Here is a 22,341-nt window from a genome sequence, read left to right on the forward strand (position 1 = left end):
TTTGAAACTGTGAAAGCCCAGTGCCGTTGTTCAGTTAAAGCACCAATGTGTAATTTTAATTGCTGCGTCCTTCATCTGAAAATGGGCTAGGTCAGGTAATACTAGACCTGACTGAGGGAGTGTTGATGTGTATGCAACAGCAGCACATGGAAGGTCGAGGAGAAGAAGTGTATATCGCTTCAAACTGCTGAAGGACCAGGGTTTTTTTCTGAGCAGTAGAATTCATTTCTGACACTTTCTGTTGGTGTTTCTTTGTGTTGTCAGTCATACTTCAAACTGTTCGCAGCTGTCTCACTCAGTGTTGTTGTTGCCTCCGTCTGTCTCGACATAAAAAAAAACACTTCCTGTGTGTGCAGCTTAGGGATGTCAGATCTTTTAGAGTGGCGTGGAGCCGATAGGCTGAATCACCATTGTGTGAACTCTTTTGACAATAGTTTGAATGTAATGGACATTTGTTTATATATAAAATATATAAACACCACAGTTTCAAAAGTCAAAACAAAAGAAAATAGGTTGTGCTGTTTGTTCCATGTGCTTTTCAAAGTGTCTGCATCTGTCATGGTCAGGGCCTGTCCTTTGTCCTGCTTGTCTCCAAAGTGTGTGCGGTTCCATGTTGTGCTAGGAGTTTTTGACATCATATTTGGCATTATTCCCTGACGTGTGTTCAGATTATGACTGTATGTTGGGGTTTGCAATTTGCATGTTGTGGATGTTGTGGATGTTTCTCTGGCTTTTACAATAGTGTCTCAAAGGTTGGGTGTGTAACAATGTGGTGTCCCGTGTTTTTACAGACGGAAGACAAGGTGGGTGTCAGCGCCTTTGACAGAGTCATGGACATGCTTCAGGCCATATACTGATCATATGCTGCACATATGCAAACACTAACACTCAGACAACACACACTGACGGAAACAACACAAACACACTGCATGGCTAAGTATTTTAACATGCTTGTGAAGGAGTTAGCCTGAGTTTGATTGTTGAGATCAGATGATTGTTCTAAGTGGGTGTGAATGCATGCTTGAAAATGTATTTTCAAGTTCCTTGACTAAAAAGTATTGCTAGAAACAGTGTGTCTGCAGTGTAGGTGCAATACATGGCTATTTGTAAAGTCATAGTTCAGGTTCTGTGACATAGCCAGCACTGAATGTGCTCTGCATACACCCTGCACCAAAACCAGCTTGAGACACCCAGTCTAACACCACATAGAAAATATATGTAACAATGTCCCTCCTGATATTATACTAAATTGAATTTCTCAGAGTCTGACTTGTGTCTTGTGTGCATGGATGCTGCATTCCGTCATGTTTTTAATTCATATTTTTTACACATGACGCACACTGTTCCCTGCAAAAAAAAACTGACACTTCTTGTCTTAAACAGTCTAAACAACTGTCTAAACAGGGCCTGATTTACTAAAGCTTTGCGAGTGCAAAAATGTGCGCGAACTGGATTGCACACGCAAATTTGCGTTGATGCTGATCTACTTACATGGCGCAACGAGGAGTGCGTCCCTCAGACGGGCAAAATAGCACTCGCAACCCATTTAGTCGTCACCAAAACCTCACAGGCAGTTTTCCACAGTTCCAGGCACATTTAAATGCAATAAATAATCACAACAATCACTATTTAATGTAACTATATGAATCAGCTATGGATATATCATCTATATCGATTGTCCCGTCACCTCTGATGTCAGATCAAAGGCTGTTGGCACGCGTAATGGAAACTCAGCCTGACTTGAACACAAATGAAACCAGGGACGGACTGGGACTAAAAAGCAGTTGTGATGATCCGCTTTATTTATTTATTTACTTATTGATAAAAAAAAGTCACACATCCATTGAAATTAGACCTATGTGTAATCTTGATAGAAACAGCAGAGCGCTCCCTGGCAGCTGTCAGTGAGCTGCAGGTGAGTCAGGAGGAGAGCGCAGCACTTTTTTTTTTTTTTACGGCAACATCCATAGTCTATAGTTTTCTTTGTTTGATACGTCAGGTAATGATGGAGCTTTCCAAAGTACCGACGCAGGATTAAAATAATATTAATAAAAAAAGGTCCTATGGAACCGGGGAACAATGATGTCATATCCCTCGATACCAGTTATCTGCTCATCGTAGAACGTCAGCTCTACTTTCTGTTCAGTGGCTTCAAATTTCATTCTGCACTTCCGTTGAGTCGCACTTTCTCCATGTTGACAGCCCTTGACTAGCACAAAATCCTAACTTAATTAGGGCGCTTAACCACTTCTGCTCCTGTAGTCAATTGCAGTCGCAATCTTAGTAGTTCACCCACAAAACGTAATCAAGTAGCAGGCACAGTCTTTAAACTTGCGCACGCAATTTAGCGCTCTCTATTTGTAATCTTAGTAAATCAGGCCCTTAGTGTTTAGGCTGAATCTGAATTCTTGAAAAACATAAATATTATAGCTTTACCCTAGCATGAAGTAGATGCAGAACAGCAGCGACGCACACACCACACATCCAGCGTGAATTGAAATTAGGTAATACTGCAGGTGTACATTCAACTGTACCACAACTAGCCTGGGTGCTCTGCGTTGTAAGCTCTCGCCCATAGGCTTTGACCTGGAAATTACAGAAGCAGCTGGTACATAGAAGAGGGAAAACCTATGAGACTCCGTCAGTTTAAAGATTTTAATATTTTAAAGTTCATGGATGGTGGAAAGACTCCATGAGATATCAACTACTCCAATAGCAACAAGCTGAAATATCGTAACAAGCTGCATATTGCCACCTAGTTCATGAAAACTCATGTGACTTAGAAGGAGACATTCGCAGCCTGTAACTTTTCACTACTCGTGTGCAAATTGGTACTTGTTTAAAGAGTTTCTTCCCTACAGGAGTCTTAGAATGCTCCCTTTTTCCCTTATATTTTCAAAGCTCCTCACCAGAGAAGGGAGATTCCGACCTTATGCACCATCCCTCACTTTTTGGTTGCTCGGCTCCCTTGCCATCAATGTTGACCCCATACTCGTTTGATTCTAGAAAAAGTATATACTCTTGGCAATGTTTATTTTTATCTGCATATCTTTTTATGACCATAGTCTGCAATGTAATTTCTATTATCATGGATGAAATAATCGACTATTGACAATCTCACTGATACAGAATGTATTCCAATTTTAAGCCACCGAACAAAAGGCTTGTTTAGTCAAATTCACACCTGTCGAAGGGTGCTTTCACACCTATAGTTCGATTGCTTTGGTCCGCACCAGTCAGAAGAATGTTACAATGTAGCAAACAGACGTGGGTACGGTTTGCTTTCACATATGCATAGTTCTAAGCGAACCAAAATAGACTGTGAAGACCATCAGCACCGGAACCGGACTAACCCCCGATTTCCACCGGGCACGTCACCGCCACGGAACTTAAGCGCCGTGGTCACTGGAGCTGATTGCTGCTACTCTAATTAATGTGAGCATTTCCACCGGGCACGCCGCGGCTTCTTTTGTGAATTTTGTGAAGGCTCGCAAGGCTGCGCTGTGCTGATGGCAGTGATGCGCAGCCGTAACGCCCGATGGGTATTGAAGCTGGGCAGAGAACGGCTCAAACCCGTGCCGCTGACATTGCGAGGCACTGACGCGCCCAGTGGAAATCCGGGGTTATCCCATATCTAATACTTATTATGCATGAAACTAGACCGTTTTGTCCCATTTGGTTTGGTTGCTTTCACACCAGAGGAACCGTACCAAAGTAGGGTGGATAAAGCGGTCCAAGAACTGCATATAGGGGTGGTCTCAGACCACTTTATCCGCCCTACTTTGGACCGGTTGGTTTGGTGCGCACCAAAGGACCGAGATTACATTCACACCTACGCAAACGAACCCTAAGTAAATGTCATGAGAAACTGGAAACTTGAGGTTGTAAACTGCTCTATCCTTGCTCAAAACTCCATAGAGAAAATCTATATCACAGCACAGGGGGTTTTGATTCACTGCTGCCTTCACCATTAAGTTGAGATGTGTTTTTGTGTTTGAAATCCCTGTGTTTGGACTGAGTGACACAAACATACCAAGTTAGGTTGTAGTAAACCAGGTGTTCCTGTGCCCCTGCAACTAAAAAAACACAGTTTTTTCTATTGACTTGGTGCATGAGAATTAGCAGTTTACAAACCATTATGCCGATACAAAGCAGCAAACGCATTCTGAAGATGTCGTAGACTTAAGCAGGTGAAGATTTTTAGATGATCCTTTTGTTAAGTGGCTGAAATGTTTTACCTCGTGTCCCTGCTGGTCGTGGCAGCCTTGTTTTCAATGAGAATGAGCTTCTGGACTGGTTTCCCACACAGTCAGTGTTGACTATGTGTCTGTGCCTCATTCTGCCACACTTGAAGATAGCCTGAACTATCACTTTAATATACTGTTGTAAACTGGCTATCAGTGACTCATAAAGAAAATGTAAAACTTGCAGCCATATGTACAGTATATGAAGCATATTCTATGTCATACTCGCATATATATACAATATATGTTTCAGTCTAACTCATATATGCATGTCATATTTCATTCATCTGTCACTCATGTTGTCTCTTTCTTTTGTCCTTTTGTTCATGTGATTTTTTTTGTTTGTTTGACATGAATCCTTTACTAATATACCATATCTTATTTATCCTTCTCCTCTCTCTGACCTTCATCATTAACATAAATGTATGTACTTACCGGCTGCATGTGGTTTGGATAATCCCCTTTTCACTCTGTCCTCCTCCTCAACTTTATTTTTAATTTAAACTTTTCTCCCTGTGTGGCATCTTTGTTCCCTTTGTTCTTGTTTTCTCTTTGTTCTATGTCTTTCTTTGTATTTGCTCCCTCCCTCTTTTCCTATTCCAATTTCTCCTTACTTCTCCTCTGCATCCCCTATCTTTACTCCCCCCTCCCCCCTCCTCTCCCACCTTCCCTCCCTACAGTAGGAAATTGGGTCGTAGCGAGAGTGCTCGCGTGGATCGACACTCGTCCCGCCGCCGCGGCTCTTCCCGAGCCAAACAGTCCCGCTCCCGTAGTGATGTGGACCTCCAGCCGCCTTGTACCACCACAATACCTGCCCCGCTCACCCCCCAGCACCTCCATCCGTAAGATGGACAAACCATCTCTTAGAGCCTCTGGCTGGAGAGGTGCACATCAGGGACAGATGAAAAAATTTAAATACAGTGCAACAGTCCTGAAATAACCAGAATACACTTAAACTAAATATAATTAGTATGATGAGATTATTATAGAATATTGACTGTACTTATACTGAGATACTCATCACTGTGGAGGCACATTTAAATAGGTCTTTGTTAAGGTGAGTGGCATCAGTTATTTGTAAACGACACGTCTTTTGTCTCCTGTGAAAGGCAGTTAATTAGCCTGAGTTATTTACTGACTTTATTGACTGCTGTGACGGACAGTGAGTGAGGAACAGTTAAACAACACAAGGTCACATAAGTGGCTCTGCAGGAGAATGTTTATTGAATTAGGTCAGTATTGACCACTTGGTAAACATTATGGTCAGTGTTAGTTCACTATAAATGACAGGACTCTGAGGGAAAGGTCTTTGAAAAGTTATAGGGTCTAAACTAGAGCAACATTTACATCTGTTTTTATTTTACCATGACTTAAAGGCTCAGTGTGTAAGATCTAGCAACATTACTGGTGAAGTTACATGCTATCACTGAATGTCTCTCACCTCTCACTTCCCTTCCAAGTGTGTCGAGAACCTATATTGGCCCTCAATTAGCATAAAAAACTCAAAAGATTTTAAGTTTGTCCTTTAAAAACAGGGTAATCCTCCACAGAGAAGACCCGTTCCAGATTTGAATATAAATGACTTATTCTGTGGTTGTGAAAACAGTAATTCATGCAATCAGGTGATTGTAGTCTCAAAACAAATAAAATAAGTATAATTATTTTACATACAATTATGGCCAAATGTAAATAATATTACAAAAATCTGACACACTGTACCTTTAAGTGATTTTCATTGAATGAATCAAAGAGTTTTAACAACTGTAAGTTGTATTTGAAAAATTTCACTTGGGTTTTTAATGATGTGATGTAAACTACAAGAGCAGATATGGAAATGACTCAGTTCAGTTTATTAAACAAAGGGAAATAAGATAAAGTCCTATATATTTACAAATGTAATTTTTGCAGATATTGTTTTTTTTTCTTTTTATGTAGATTTAAAAGCTATGAATGTTATTGCCTTAAGGAACTAAGTTTAGCCATCTTGTCATCTGGTTTATTTGTAAATCAACAATTATCTTTATAAAAAAAAAGGTAGCTGCAACAATGATTGATTATTAATCAGATACAAAACATCAGTTTAGTTGGCAGCCTTGATTATCAATAAATTAGTCTGAGTAGAGTGATGAAAAAAGAGCAAGTTCTGCATTTGTAGCTTTTTCTGTTTTTGCTCCTCTGACGAAGTGTCAAAGTCTGACAAAGTCTATCGATAAATTATCAGCTGGTTATTTGATTAGGAAATTAGTTATTAGTTGCAGTTAAAGTAGCAGCTATTAATGCAGAGTTATATTTAATATAGCTGCAAATCTCCAGAAAAATATTAACAGAACATGTTTAGATATCTACTTGTCACCTTTCTATTATTGTCTTAAACCAGGCATCTTTGGTGAAAGTTTATAAATGGAACTGGGGTGTTTTCACATAAAAGTCACTTAGTGACCTATCTAAACAATTAAAAAAAAAAATTCCAACCACTTCCTCCCTCTCTCAGTACCGAGGGACCAGTTTTAAATCCTGAAGGGACTGGCCACTCCCCAACCAGCCCCTCCCCACAGTTGGAGGAGATGTCCCCACGCCTCCTGGAGTTTGAACATGATCCACCCAACTGGAGGGAGCTGGCCTCCCCCGAAGCTCTATCCAGCCTCAGTAAGAAGGAGACCAAGAGGCAGGAGGTCATCAATGGTGAGGAGAAGAGAGATGAAAGAATGATAGTTCAGGGTTTTTTTTGAAGTGTGATTGGATAATAAATAATAATACATTTTACAACAGGTATGTTAGACAGCCTCTGACATTTGTAAATGTCACAAATGTCACCTGATCTCTCCCACATCAGGTCCACAGAGAAAATCTTGCAATGACGAGACATGGGATGTTATAAACATTCCATTGTCGATTATCCTGACCAAAATGAATGTAATTTTATTATAATTATTCAATTTAAACAGACATAGCCTTCTGTCTGCTCTGACAGTGGCCAGACACACTGCAAATAGGATTCATCTTTTTGTAGTGAAAAGTAATTAGTTTAATAGGATTATAAAAAGCTGTGATGAAAGGATGCGCATAAAAAATATGTATTTTTTACTGACATTCTAGACTTTTCTAGCCTTTGCCTTTTTACTGTATGTTACTGTTTATATACTGTGTATTCATGTTTTATGTATTCAGTCTGGCATATTTCTGTTTGTTTTTGAGTGCCTTTCTCTTTAAATGCAAATGAGACTCAGGAAACTACGTCAGTGTCACTGAGGCTCCGGCAGCTAACAGCAGTTAGCATTTGGAAAAGCCATCATTTTCAGACTCTAGCCGGCACATTGCCTCATATATAACATGTATGCACTAGACAGGTACATCCTGTGAGGCTAGAAGTTTGTGTAGAACTCTGTGCTGCACTGTGGAGGCAAGAATAGAACACTTTGCGGATTTCCGCTCTTTCCGGATAATATTGCCCTCGCCTGCACTCTCACGTTTTTTAGGAACAAAGCCGAGCTCCACAAGACAACAATTCCAGTAATGTTTCAGTCTGATGTCAGATACCCTGCGGAAGTCAACATTGCATGTTTTATCTCCTGTACTAGACTGAGGAGGACCACAAAAACATGACATGAGGTCACACTTTTCCTACTCTTAATATTGAATGGATTAAAACGTTGATTTTGCATAATATGTCCCCTTTAATAAATTTGTTATATATATAATAATATAATTATAATTAAAATATAATGTAGTTAATAGTGACAGTTTAATTACAAAGTACACTCATGCCAAACATTGTATGTTATTGTAAGTGTTATTGTATCTTATAGTGTATGTCTCTAAAATAACAACATCCTTCATTAGTGTCCCCTAAATTATACTACAATTCATAGTTTTTGGCAATTTGTATTCACAATAATGGTTATTATCGTTACCACAATTCAGTTGGCTTATTTCCTGTAAATTATACTATAACAATATATCCTATAATCTATTTGGGAAAATGAGATATCCTTTTCATTATTTCTGGGTAATCTTATTTAGAATATTAGCTAAAATCATTGCCATAATACAATTTAGTCCCTATAAAATCATTATAGTTGTAGGTGTTGCAATTTGTAGAAGGTCCCTGCACACTTGTCAAAAAGCCAGCTTCTTAGGTGTTCACAGCTGATTGTCTACCTTACTGTGATAGTAAAAATCCACTAATTCATGCATCATAATAACAATAACACGTCATTAATGCATGGCCACAATTTTAGTTTTTTTTCCCCATGGATACCTGCCGGGCTCTGCAAGGATGTTGTTTTTTGTTTGAAGTTCTTTTCATTCATAGTGCACCCTCTCTCTCTCCCCTTTCAGAGTTGTTTGCGACAGAGCACGCCCATGTGCGAATGCTAAGTGTTCTTCAGATGGTCTTCTCCAAACCCCTGGAGAGAGAGGAGCTCCTGACCTCCACTGAGCTCGAAACCATCTTTCCCAGCTTAGATGAGATCATTGATATGCACTGTGAGTTTTCTGCGCTATTATTATTTGTTTTTTTCCACTGATAAAGCCAGAAAACAACTGCATATACAGACCTCACTGTATTTAACAGACCTTACTTTTCAATGCGGACGTAATTGATTCTGCTTTCTTGACAACATTGGTAACCATCAATAACAAATGGGGGGATGACATAAGGAAGTGGCTGTATATAACATACGAGGATATTTTTTATTATTTTGTGCTGTCGCTCTACATGGACAGCTGAATAAATGAATGAATTAAAATAATAAATCAAAGAAGTCTTCAATATAAGCCAGTTTTAATGACACAACTATATCAATCTGTACTTGTCAATTGAGACCAACTCGGACATAAAGAACACTTCATCATAATTAGCTGTGGTTTTACATACATCTGCTGACATCGCCTTGGAAGTTTTACCAGTGTTTCATAGTGAAGACACTTCTCTCGTACTGGATGATCTTTAATTCAATTCAATTCAATTTTATTTGTATGATGCTGAATCACAGCATACATTATCTCAAGATGAGCAGAGAAACCCAACAATTCACACAATGAGCAAACACGAGGCATCACTGGAGAGAATATCTGTGACAAACCCAGTCTCAAAGATGTGCAGCCATCTGCCTCGACCAGGTTGGGGTGAAAGGAAAAATGGGGGACAGAGGAGAGGTGGGGGACAGAAAGGAGGAGAGAAAGGACAAGAGAGAGATGAGGTAGAGACAGATGGAGACCAGGAGCAGATACACAACAATATTGTATCAAGTTATGTTTAGACAAGACAGTTCTTCTTTAGGTCTGTTTTCAATAAACAGACATAGTGACGCTTCAGTGGCTTCTTCATATTTAAGGCTTTTAGCCACAGTACCGTTTCATTATTCAAAGAAGGGTAAGTTCACACGATTTGCATCCACATTACCAACGTACTTGCGGCGGATGATCAAAACATTCCTGTTCCATTAAAGGTGAAGTAAGTAGTTTATAGTGCCATCTAGAGGAGAGGCTGACATTTACAACAAAGAACTGCTCCTCTGCTCACCCCCTCCCTTCCCTTAGCGCTACGGTATCCGCAGCCGGTCAAATGTTGTCCTCGTCGTCTTTCTCCGTGTCAGCAGATGAGGTTCGTGAGGCGAGGGAGAGGGCGAGCTACTGCGGTACCATCTTCGTAGCAGACGAAGCGGAGAGAGTGGAGGCGGGACTTCCGCTACAAGTAAAGCGACGCTTGATTTGTTCTCTCGCGTTTGTCCTTACAGGCTCCGGTAGAAACATGGCGTCTCGCTGCTAACAGTGGCTATGCAACCACGGCCCGCGACCATGTTATTTTACATGACTTTTTGAAACACTACGAAAATTAAACAAAAAATATTATACAGCGACTAGACAATGCAGGATCACATAATATGTATAAAAAAAGTGGATTTTGGGTTATATAAACCCATAAATACTACACAGTGTCCCTTTAAAGCCTTTCGCTTAAACCAAATGCTCTCTGAGCAACCCCTGACTGCTGTGATACCAGAAGTATCACACAAATAATGGCGGACGTCAACTTACATGTTTCTGCCACTGAAAATAAGGTCTATATATAAAGTGTTGATTTGTTTGTCTTGTCTGTGAATCCAGATAACTTCTACGAGAACCTGAAGAAACTGCGTTTGGATGACAACTTCATCGTCAAGTCCATCAGCACCACAGTTCTCAACAGGGTGAATCATTATCTTTCCTTTTATATTGTTTATGTGTCACTGTTCTCTCCCAAGTTGTCTGTGCTGACAATTTAATTCACAACTTTATCCAGCGGTAATTATGCCAAAAATGCAGAAAGCTATTTCTCTTTGGACCTTAAAATATTGGCTCTAACAACCACACATTTAGTACTGAGCCTTCTATTCTTTTTCTTTCACAGCCATTATCTCTGTAGTGTTTATTCCTCTCAATTCTTTACATCTGGCCATCATGATACATGTAGTTGTACTGATGGAGTGTTTTTTGTGTGTACATATTTCCAGTTTGGTGGTCCAGAGGGGGAGTGGTTCCAGAAGTTGACAGCCCGATTTTGCAGTCACCAGTCATGGGCCTTGGACCAAATCAAGAGCAGGCAGAAAAAAGAGCCTCGCTTCAACTCCTTTATACAGGTAAACCCACACACACAATAAACTATCTATATTAGTGTGGATACTCACTAATAAGTGCATTTTATAGTCCCTAATCCTAACCATAGCCTGCATAGTCAGTGAAATATACCTGTTAATATACATGTGACATAGCTTTATATCTAGAGCAGTGTGTGGTATGAGAGATGTTTTCAAGGTCTGTTCTGCAATTATTCTTCAAATAGCTGTAAAATATTTGTGTTTGGTCTTGAAAAAGAAATCAGAAGTAATCAAACAAAATCATAGGATTTAAATAATGTGTCGTTCTTCTTTAATTGTACGTATTGTTTGAACTGGAGGTGGCTGAGTTGATCAGAATGGACATGATTAGAAATTGGCATATTTGAAGGGACAGCTCAGGTTTGAAGGGTTTGCAGATAAAGAGCGAGATAGTCAAGGTTGAGATGGTTTGGTCACGTGCAAAGGAGGGATAGTGATTATATTGGACAAAGATTATATATTATATTGGACAGAATCATGAGTAAAAAATGTATGCAAATAGACAGGAAGTTGGCCAAAAAACACCATCACTGGCAGCAGCTTTTACTAGCACAGATAATACTAACCTCAATAATGTTTATTATTAACCTGAACATTTAACAAAAAAAAATGCAGAGAGTGGGTTGACATGATGCAGAGAAGGACGGTGGTGTGTCCAGGAGACCAGGTGGACAGGTGTTAAGTTGTGTTACTATGGTATTGATAGGAAGATAAATGGAGTAGGGGTTATCCTAAAGGAGGAGCTTGTTAGGAATGTCTTGGAGGTGAAAAGAGTGTCAGATAGACTGATGGAGCCGAAGCTAGAAATTGAAGGTGTGATGCTAACTGTTGTTAGTGGCTATGTCCCACAGGAGGGATGTGAGTTAGAGGAGAAGGAAACACTCTGGAGTGAGGTAGATGAAGTGATGCAGAATATCCCCAGAGGTGAGAGAGTGGTCATTGGTGCAGACTTCAATGGACATGTTAGTGCAGTGATGGAGAAGTGATAGGCAGGTTTGGGGGCCAATTCCAATTCCTATCTTAACCCTCAATCTTAACCCTCAATCTTAACCCTCAAGCTCAACCCTTAATCTTAACTGGCCCTCAAAACAAAGTGTTGAGGGTTATTTTGTCACTTAGAAATGGGACACCCCTTAAATACAGATACGTCTTCAAACTGTGGGGGGCAGAATAACGCGAAAGCTGCGTCCAGTCTGTCATCTCCAAGAGGTCAACGATTAGATTAATACTTTGCTACTCATTTAAAAGTAAGATAAAGCAACATAAATATAAATGTGGTAGTGCCCCCTCATCTGCCTCATCTGGTGCAGACAGCCCTTTTATTTCTGCACACCGCCCCTGCGCTGTTCTCTTCTCCCTCTCCTGCGCTTATTTGATTTTGATTTGATCTAAAGCAGACTGGATCACTTCTCTACGTGTTTTATCCCCACAATGGAATAATGATCTTTATGACGAGGATGGAGTACAGTCACGATGAAGTGCAGGTGATCCGAGTGAAACTGAGTGGTGACAGACTCTGAAGAGCAGAGCGCACTTTTCATCGTTTTCACTCTGTGGTCTTAATCTTTGTGAAAGAAGACGCTTTAACGCTGCAATTGCGGGAATAACAGATGCATCAGATGAGCTGATGTCTTTAGTTAACTGCTCAAAGAGAGAGAATGTTCTCTGCTGTGAAGTGAATGTCGCGGGGAGTTCATAATCTGTGCCGCACGCAGCCAAGTTTCACTTTTGCGCAGAGACTTTCCAGCGTTTAACAGGTGCTGTTCCACAGTGAACTCGCTCTGTTTCGACCGCCGAATTATCGGTGCATCCCTAAATATAATATCTTTATTGACAAGAACGATGTAACCGTAATAATGACGCCCTTGATAGTGTGACTTGGGTTTCAATCGACACCTGGACAAGCGTGCGCTGCACGGATTACATGGGGGAACGTGCGCTCTTGTTCCCCGGTATAGAAAAAAATATATATATGTATAAAAAAATCTATTTTAAATAAATAAACAAGCAACGCAAAGCCTGGCGGCCCGCTAGGCTTATAATACACTGGGGGAAACCCTGGCTCTGCAGCGAGCCAAGCAAACAGAATGTTGCAACAGGCAAAGAAATCGCGATGCATCGAAGAATCGATTATTTTTCCCACCCCTATTAAGCAGGGAAGTGGAATTCACCCTTGGTATCCAGGACAGGAACACAGAGGGACAGATGGTGGTAGACTTTGCAAAAAGGATGGAAATGGCAGTAGTGAATACTTTTTTCTAGAAGAGGCAGGAGCATAGGGTAACTTATAAGAGCGGAAGTAGGAGCACACTGATTGACTACACCTTGTATAGACAACGTAATCTGAAGGAGATCCGTGACTGCAAAGTAGTGGTAGGTGAGAGCAATGTTCCCTTTAATTTTTCATGTGTCTGAGCATATACGCAAGCTCCCTGAGCGCACTGAGGATCACTGTGAGCAACAGTTGTGCACGCTGTAGCCACACACCAGTATCACACGAAAAAGAAAAAATCTCACCCAGTTTCACCACTTGTTCTCCTGTTTCCAAATTCTCCGACAGCCATTCCATCCTAAAAGCACCGCATTTCTTTTTTACTTTGGCTTGGTGGGTGGATGTGTCACTGCCCGTTCGTTTGGCCATGATAAGGGGTTTGCATTTGTATCGCCGTCTCTCATCTCTGCCGCACTGTTGTTAGCAAGCTAACCTGCACGGTGCCACAGCGTGTATGGGCAGGGCACATACACAAGCACTATCAGTGCTATGATTGGCTGCGTAGCGTAAGTAAACCGTATCGTATCATTGGCTGGACACCTGTCACTCACTGAGGTGCGCTGCAGAGATGTTCTTGTGCACTGAGTATGTTCGAGCGGTGCGCAATTGCGTAGGCTCGCAGCTTAGAGGGAACATTGGGTGAGAGTGTAGCCAGACAGCATAGGATAGGGTGGTTTGTAGGATGAATCTGGTGATAAGAAAGATGAAGAGGACAAAGGCAGAGCAGAGGAAAAAGTGGTGGAAGCTGTAAAGAGGAAGTCGAGAGTAACTATGGTACTGTATGAGGAAGTCTGGAGTGGCAAAGAAGTATGTAAGACTGTTGCAGCACATGTATGCCAACTGTGAGACAGCGTTGAGGTGTGCTGTAAGTGTGACAGAGAAGTTCAAAGTGGATGTGGGACTACATCAGGGATCAGTTCTGAGCCCCTTCTCGTTTGCAGTGGTGATGGACAGGCTGACAGATGAGGTTAGACAGAACTCTCCATGGACTATGATGTTTGCAGATGACATTGTGATCAGTAGTGAGAGCAGAGACCAGGGGCCTCATGTACAAAGACTTGCATGGATTTCCTACTAAATCTTGGCGTACGCCAAACCCAGAAACTGTACGCACAAATAAATTCAGATGTATCAAAGTGTGCGTACGCATGGATCCAAGCATGTTTCCTTTATACATCCCAAATCAACGTGGAATTGAGCACACATGCAGAGGTGCCAAACTCCTCCTTGTCCACGCCTCATTTACATATGCAAATCAATTTAAATAGGCCCTGAGATTCACCTCTTTGATCAAATAACGCACTGAACAAAGGAAAGTGAAGGAATTTCACACAGTCTGAGCAAGAGATACTAGTGAATGAATGAATGAAAACGCGCAGGAAGATTTCGTTTGGTACCCTGTCAACAGGGATAAATATGACAAAAAAGAAAAGAAAGTGAGTGGGAGCGTGTGTGTGAGACTGTAATGCAGTGGGATCCGAGCAGCGAACACACACACAGATTAAAAAGAAATGGTCGGATATCAAGGTGGAGGTGAAGCGGAGGGTTTCTGCCCACCGCCGAAGCGAAGTGACCGCAACAGGTCATACTTTATTCTTGTTTTTTATTTCTCACACTTAACGAATGCAGAAGTGCGCCGTGGCTGACATTTCCAAATTTACGGCCGCTTTTACTGACCTGAATACTGAACACAGGGAGACGATCGGGGGCTTGTTAGAAAGCTCTGTAGCTCTAATTTCACCAGCAGAAAATAAAGAAAATAGGGATGCGACCGGCCTGTCAGTCAGAAATATTCTGATTTTAATAAGCCGGTCAAATGCACCCGTATCGCGCAGCATCAGCAACACATGTGCACGCGGCTACACGGACATGTAGTTGAGTGGACCTCGCAGATTAGGCTATAACGTGTCAGCTGTATAGAACTTCTTCAGCGTGAGTGAAGCAGACAACAAGTATTGCCATGTTCAAATCATGTTCAGTATCATTAGGGCTGGGCGGTATACCGGTTCACACCGAATACCGGTTCACACCGAATACCGGTTTTTATTTTCGTTACGACATGAATTTTTAATATACCGCTATACCGGTGTATTTGATTACACAACATCCGCGCACCCGCGGTGCTGCTGTCTGCTTTGCGAGTGAGCGCGCTCTGCATGTAAACGTTTCATTAATGTTATTATAAGTGTCCAGCCATGGCAAAACCGGTCACAAGTCTACTTAGGGACATTTGGAGTTATTTACAGATTCTGAAAGTGTGATTTCTTTCTGTGGTAAGCTTTCCAACAATGTCAAACACATGTACATCTGATAATTTTTGAAGAAGATATGGCAATTTGAATGTAGGCACTCCTCAAACTGCTTTAGGGAGAATACTAGCCTCAAAGATTTCTGGGAGCTTCTGGGAGCCAAGAGACAGAATCATCACATTTACATAGCACAACCCCCTCCTGGTCTAAGCTGTCAGTGAAACCACACCCTGCTCTGTATGAGCACAGATACTATTGTTGTGAGCTACACTGCTACACAGAACAATACGTATACAATACATTAAAAACTGGACATAATATTCTCTTAAGATTTGAAATGAAATAACCTAAAAAAAAATATGGGGGGGGGTGGCTTATTCTGTTATCATTTGTGTCATACAGTGGTATGCAAAAGTTTGGTCACCTCTGTAAATCATGATTTTCCTTTATAAATCATTGGTTGTTTGAAAAAGACATTTCAGTTAAATATATCATATAGGAGACAAACGCAGTGATAAATGAGACGTGAAATAAAGTTGATATGATTTATTATATTTATTTATTTTTATGTTAATTATTCAAACAAAATGTATGATTTATAAAGGAAAATCATGAACATTTCCAGAGGTGCCACTACCGTAACCATACCACTGTATTTCCATCATCTGTTTTTGTTGTTACATGAAAACAAAATATACTATATATACTTAAGAGAGAAGGATCAAAGACAGACACATATTTCTAATATCAAATCAGACACTCATGAAATACATTGAAGTGGCTCTGTGGTGTAGTGTGGATGGATCAGTCTTTTCCTGAATGAGCTGATAATGTCCTAACTCACAACACAAATCATTAGCATCACAGTCAATACTTCACACACAAAGCTGTGTCATTCACACATGATTCAAACACTTCAGCACATGTTTTTGCTAGAGCTAGTGAAACAATAACAAGAAAAACATCCCTGTATGTGACTGAACACTAACGTTACGTATATGAAAACTCACCCATGAGGAGATAGAGCGGTGCTGGCTTCACGTCATCATCTCAGACAACTACTGTGTCTGTCCTGCTCTCTTTCAGCTGAATAATCATCTGTTTGTTGTTTTTGTGATGATGAAGTCTGCTAACCCGTTAGCATAAAGATCGCTAGCTTAAAATGCTAACAGTCCACACACCAGCAGTCTCTGTCCTTGTGAAGACATTCAGCCATAGTTCAGATATTGTCCTGTTCTCCTTGCCTTCCTTTGTTCAACAAAGCTTTGATGACGACTGCTTTGATGACAATCACGCTTTTAATTTCGCACTGCACACACACACACTCACACATAACTGCTGGAACGTTCCAGACACTCTCTCTCTCTCCCCCTCTCTCTGTACGTGCATATTAATTAGCCATGTGTATTCTCCGTGATCATCAGCTGATTGGCTGAAAAAGCAACAAAAGCTCTGGAATGTGAGATCGCCAAACCCAAACTAGGAATGATTCACAGCGATAAAACAACCTTAATTCAAAAGTCCCTAATCCCTAATTTTGAAAAAAATAACTTTTTCCTGTTTTTTCTCGTTTTGTGCTGGGCCTACTTGTTCCAGCTTAGTACGTGGCGGGTCACATATTTGTTTCAATCACTGAATGAAGCCTGTCATATCTGGGACAAGAGTCAGGATCTTAAATCACTTGCACAAAACTTTCGATCAGCACTCAGCATTTGTTTGTTTGTCATTTAAACCAGTGTGAGCAGAGAGCGCGAGGGGCGGGCGAGAGAGGGAGTGTGAGAGAGTGAGGTCTGCGCTCATTAGTTCATTTACTTATTTTTGTGTAGGTAATATATTGTGAAATATGTTTAAACGTAAATAAACTACATCTGCAGGTAGTTATGTCTCGTTGTATTAGTTTGTCCTGTTATTGACGTCATGCTGTCATCACCTGACAGTCTGGCTGATTGAAAGCCCCCAAATGTGCGATGCAAATAGCAGCATGTCCCAATGTATCATGACAATTGATTTTGTATTTTTATATAATTATTATATACTTCTTTTTTATAGTGATTCGTTTTTGTATTTTTAGTTGGATATTGGATGTGAACTGATTGTATTTCTATGTTAAAATGTTCAATTAAGATGGACTTCTGGCGGCGCCATGTATGTGTAAGTCGTAAAGTTTGAGCTCTGCTGACTAACTACCCTACTAGACGAAATTTGAACTAAAATCGTCAAAAAAACATGCCCGGCGACACCACAAAGACAAACTCTACCGATAGACTCTCTAGATATCAGTTTAGATACAAGGACAGGGAGGACAAATCATTAGAAACAACTGACGCTAACAAACCTGCTAAGTCTGACGCAGCTAGCGCTAGAGCAGGTGCTAAAGCAGTGGCTAAAAACATGGATGAGATGCTGCAAGCTATTGTACAATCCAACCGAGAAATACGGGAGGACATTATGTAGGTGAGGACGGATGTAAAGGAATTTAAGGGCCAAACCAAGAAATCATTCACAAGACTTGAAGCACTACGAACCTGATTGGAAGGCTCGTAGTCCACAAACCTTGGAACAGATTCTGCAGAGAGCCTGGAAACAGCGCACACTCAAGTTGGATGAGAGGCAGATCTACTTCGATAATGATTACTCACCTGAGCTGCAGAGGAAACGCTCTCACGTCAGATATGTTGTTAAAAACCTGAAGGATAAAAAAATTTAAAGCGAAGTGCATGTATCTGGCTCGGCTGAGGATGACGGTGGATTCTGAGGAAAAAACTTTTCTAACGGTAATGGACCCAGTGCCGATACTACGGGACTTAAAGATCCAGGTCCGGGTTGACGAGCGGGACAAAGTGGAGCGGGAGTTGGCCAGGCGCAGGTGGGAGAGACGAGATGGACGGAAAGTCGGCATGTTTACGGAGGAAGACTGCAGGTTTTTCTTCCCCTGAAATGTCTGAGCCTGTGATGCGAGAAGTAAGGGTTTCTTTTTCTAAATTTAGGCAGATTTGTACAGCTGTGAATAATTTGGTTTGGTGCACTTAAGTTTAATGCTCTCCTTACCTTCCCGTTACAGTAGTGTTGTCGGGGTATATATATATACTTTATTCTTGATGACTTGTTTCAAGTTTATGGGAACGGAATCATAGTGGTTGGGGGAGACTATAACTGTGTACTAAATCAGAGTATGGATCGACTTCCTCCTGAGAAGGGACTTCAATCCAGAAAATCAGTTGGTGTCCGAGGGATGATGGATGGATTGGGACTGATTGATATATGGCGTTACTATTATCCCAGAGACAGAGACTTCACATATAGGTCCCAGGTTCACAGGAGTAACTCTAGACTAGATAGGTTTCTTGTTTCAAAAGTTGATGCACATAGAGTGACGGAGTGTAAGATAGAACCTATAACCCTGTCGGATCATGGCCCCATTAAAATGAAAATAAACTTAGGTCAGGAAAAAAACATTCAGGTATTGGAGACTTAATGTCTCAATATTGAATGATCCCCTAATCCAAGAGGAACTGCGTGATAGGTTAGTAGAATATATGAGTATAAATGACAGCGGAGATGTTACTCCGTCTATTTTATGGGATGGTGCTAAAGCTGTAATGAGGGGACATATTATTGAAATTGCTTCAAGGATTAAAAAGCAAAGAGAAGCCAGAAGACTTGCATTGGAGACCAAAATTACGAGATTGGAAAGAGAACACAAAATATCAAGAGGGGGGAATATATTGGAATTGTTAAAAGAAGAGAGACAAAAATTAGATGATCTACATATAAAGCAGAGGGAATGCTCAGATTTGTGAAAAGTAAATATTACGAAATGGGTAGTAAAGCAAGTAGGTTGCTGGCATTTCAATTACGGAACTAGACCTGTGTTGAAAAAATTGATTCTCCGATTCTGAATCGATTCTCATAATAATTCCTAAAGATCGATTCGTACGTCCGGAGATCGATTAAAAAAAATAAAATTAAAACATTTTTCCCCGGTGAACTTTAACCCCACGTCAAGTGACGCACTCTCAAAACAATGAACATGGCGTCGGATATCAGTGAAGTTAGCCGCTGTTAGCCGCTGCGGTGAAGTTAGCCAAGCTCCGGCTTTGAAAACGACTGGTGGTCAATAACTCCACACATAGAAAACTCTAGCAGCCTTTTGAGCTCGCAGAAGGCGAGCTCAAAAGGTACAGGGCGAGGACACCTGCGGGGCTGCAGGACAATCCTCTGGGCTGATGGAGGGAGAATGAAAAGCAGTATCCTCTTTTAGCTCTCATGGCAAAGCGATATCTGTGCCCCGGGACCTTCATGTCACATCTGAGAGGGTCTTTTCAACCACAGGTCACACCATCACTGCTAAAAGAAACTGCCTTACCCCAGGGCATGTTAATGAACTCATTTTCTTGCAGAAGAATCTTAACATTCCCAATTGATGACAGTTTACAGTCTGTCTTAAGTTTATTTTTGTTTGCACTTTAATAGGCAACGCCTTTCTATTTTTTTATTTTCTATTTAATGTTTAAGTTTAAAATCTTCCGTTTACATGTTCGCACTAAAGGCAATTGAAGGTCACAAAACTATTGAGACCTTTTGATTAATTCTTATTTACATACAGTAACGACAGTTAGGTTACTTTGAAACCAGTAATCTCTATTTACAGAATGTCTTTGTTTTGCATACAGATAATTAAAATAAAAGTACATTTGTTTGCAACAGCAACACTTTTTGGGTGAATTCTTAATGTCATATTTTTAATAATGCACCAGGTTAGTGTCCCAATAGCAGTCCATTGCTGCATGTATAACTCTGCCTTCCTCTGTTTGCTGCCCTGGATCTGTTAGGTAATTCTGGCCCACAGCATGTTTGTATCAACATTCTGGGAGGGGGATTGATCCTTACAGCCATCATTAACTACCAATACTTCATTAATTTACTGTTAAATGTCAATATAATACTAGTATTAATATGTTGCATAAACTATGTAGTCATGCATTTCAAGTAACGGCTCTAAAAAATGGTTTTATTAACACTAACCCAAATCAAGATCGGATCGAATTGAATTGTGATAATCGATTCTGAATCTTGAGAATCGAAATCGAATCGATTCTTGAAATCTGAATCGATACCCAGCCCTATACGGAACGATCAATCGAACCGTGTTGTACCTAAAATTAAACAACCCCGACACAAACAGAATTACTTCCCAACCGAAAGTAATCGCAGAGGCGTTTGCTGCATACCATAGAAGATTATATGAAGGTCAAGAATTATCAGGGAAGAAGGAGAAAATAACATTTCTGGATCGGATACAACTGAACAGGTTATCACTGGATGAGGCTGGGTTGATATGCTCCCCCATAACTGTACAGGAAATTAGATATAGTATTACTAAGTTAAAAAACAATAAATCCCCGGGTATCGATGGATACTCTGGGGAATACTATAAAGTTTTTGTTAACGAACTAACCCCTATTTTATGCCGTGTATATAATTATGTTCTGGAGGGAAGGGACCTCCCAAAAACTTGGTCAGAGGCAATTATTTTGGTTATACACAAAGAGAGGGATATGGGCCAATAAGTTTACTTTGTCAGGATTTAAAAATCTTGACATCTATTCTTGCTAATAGAATACAGAAATACAACCGAAAATTAGTGAACCCGGACCAAACAGTGTTCATTTCCGGACGACATGGCACTAACAATGTTAGACGAGCCTTAAATTTACAATCTAGCGCAACTCACAGCAGTGGTAGCATGGATTAATAATGATACGGAGACAGGATGGGTAAACATAGAACAGAAATCACTGCCAGATATACCTCTATCTGTCCTTGTGTTTCTGAGTAAACGGTCCCAGAAGAAAATTATAATTAAAAATATATGGGTGAAGCACACCTTAAAAGTATGGTCGACTATCCAAAAGAGAATTAGAGGGACGTCTGCCCTTTCACAGGCAATACAAATTGACGGAAACCCGGATTTCCCCCCCTCAACAACGGATATTACTTTTAAAAGTTGGGCGGGTAGGGACTTAGGGAATTATCGACCAGTTGTTTTGTGATAATGTTCTACAGCCATTCTCATATCTCCAAGACAAATTCTTTTTACCCCGAAGTGATATGTTCCGGTATTTTCAGATTAGGCATTATATCACAAGCCATACGCATTGGAATACAATTAAAGAAGCTCCGTCACACACAGAAATGTACCATATTACTATAATTAAACATCAAATACCTAACAAAAAGCATGTCTCCCATATATATAGACATTTGGTATTAAATACATCAGATAATATTTTTTATGTAAAAAATAAATGGGAGCCGGAGTTAAACGTTATAATTGGGGATGGGGAATGGGAAACGATATGCACTGGGTGCCATAAGGGTATTAATAGTAATATGTGGAAAGAGTTTGACTGGAAGATGAAGACGAGATTCTTTAAGACACCTCTGGTGGTTTCCAAGTGTATGGAATGGAGGCTTTAACTGCTCAGTTACAATTACGGTCGGATGTCTTTAAGAGGAGATGGTTACCTATTGCAAGTTACTTTTCTAATTGAAAGGAACCCATACTGTGCTACACTGTCCCGATTGTCTATTATTCTTTCTTTCATTCATCCATTCATTCATTCATTCATTCATTCATTCATTTATTTATTTATTTAATTATACCTACTTATATTTACTCATTGTTGTTATTCAGCATGCCAGGCCCTAATGTGTCTTTGCTTTTTTTCCGTTCTTCTGCATTGTCATATATATATTCTGTGCTACTGTGTACAAGGAATACACAAGGAATTTTGTGTATTGTGTTTTTTATTGTTAAATAAAACAACAAATAAGTTCCAAAAAAAAAAAAATGTTCAATTAAAGAAAATATGCAAAAATACATATCTCTGCTGTAAAGTGGTTTAAAAAATTGAAATTGGCAACCGGTGCATTTC

At 40.3% G+C, this 22,341-nt stretch overlaps 1 protein-coding gene across 1 annotated transcript in view; it reads left to right on the forward strand.

Annotated features, from left to right (window-relative positions):
• Nucleotides 1-22,341, forward strand: part of arhgef1 (Rho guanine nucleotide exchange factor (GEF) 1) — a 106,569-nt gene that overhangs the window by 74,092 nt on the left and 10,136 nt on the right. The window contains exons 14-19 of the mRNA XM_083898152.1: nucleotides 792-803; nucleotides 4,925-5,086; nucleotides 6,736-6,926; nucleotides 8,583-8,729; nucleotides 10,353-10,435; nucleotides 10,739-10,864. Of these exons, the coding sequence (XP_083754278.1) occupies nucleotides 792-803; nucleotides 4,925-5,086; nucleotides 6,736-6,926; nucleotides 8,583-8,729; nucleotides 10,353-10,435; nucleotides 10,739-10,864 (721 nt within the window). The remainder of the gene's footprint in view (nucleotides 1-791; nucleotides 804-4,924; nucleotides 5,087-6,735; nucleotides 6,927-8,582; nucleotides 8,730-10,352; nucleotides 10,436-10,738; nucleotides 10,865-22,341) is intronic.

The sequence above is a fragment of the Microchirus variegatus genome, assembly GCF_963457635.1.
Source record: "Microchirus variegatus genome assembly, chromosome: 1".
Classification (NCBI taxonomy): Eukaryota; Metazoa; Chordata; class Actinopteri; order Pleuronectiformes; family Soleidae; genus Microchirus; species Microchirus variegatus.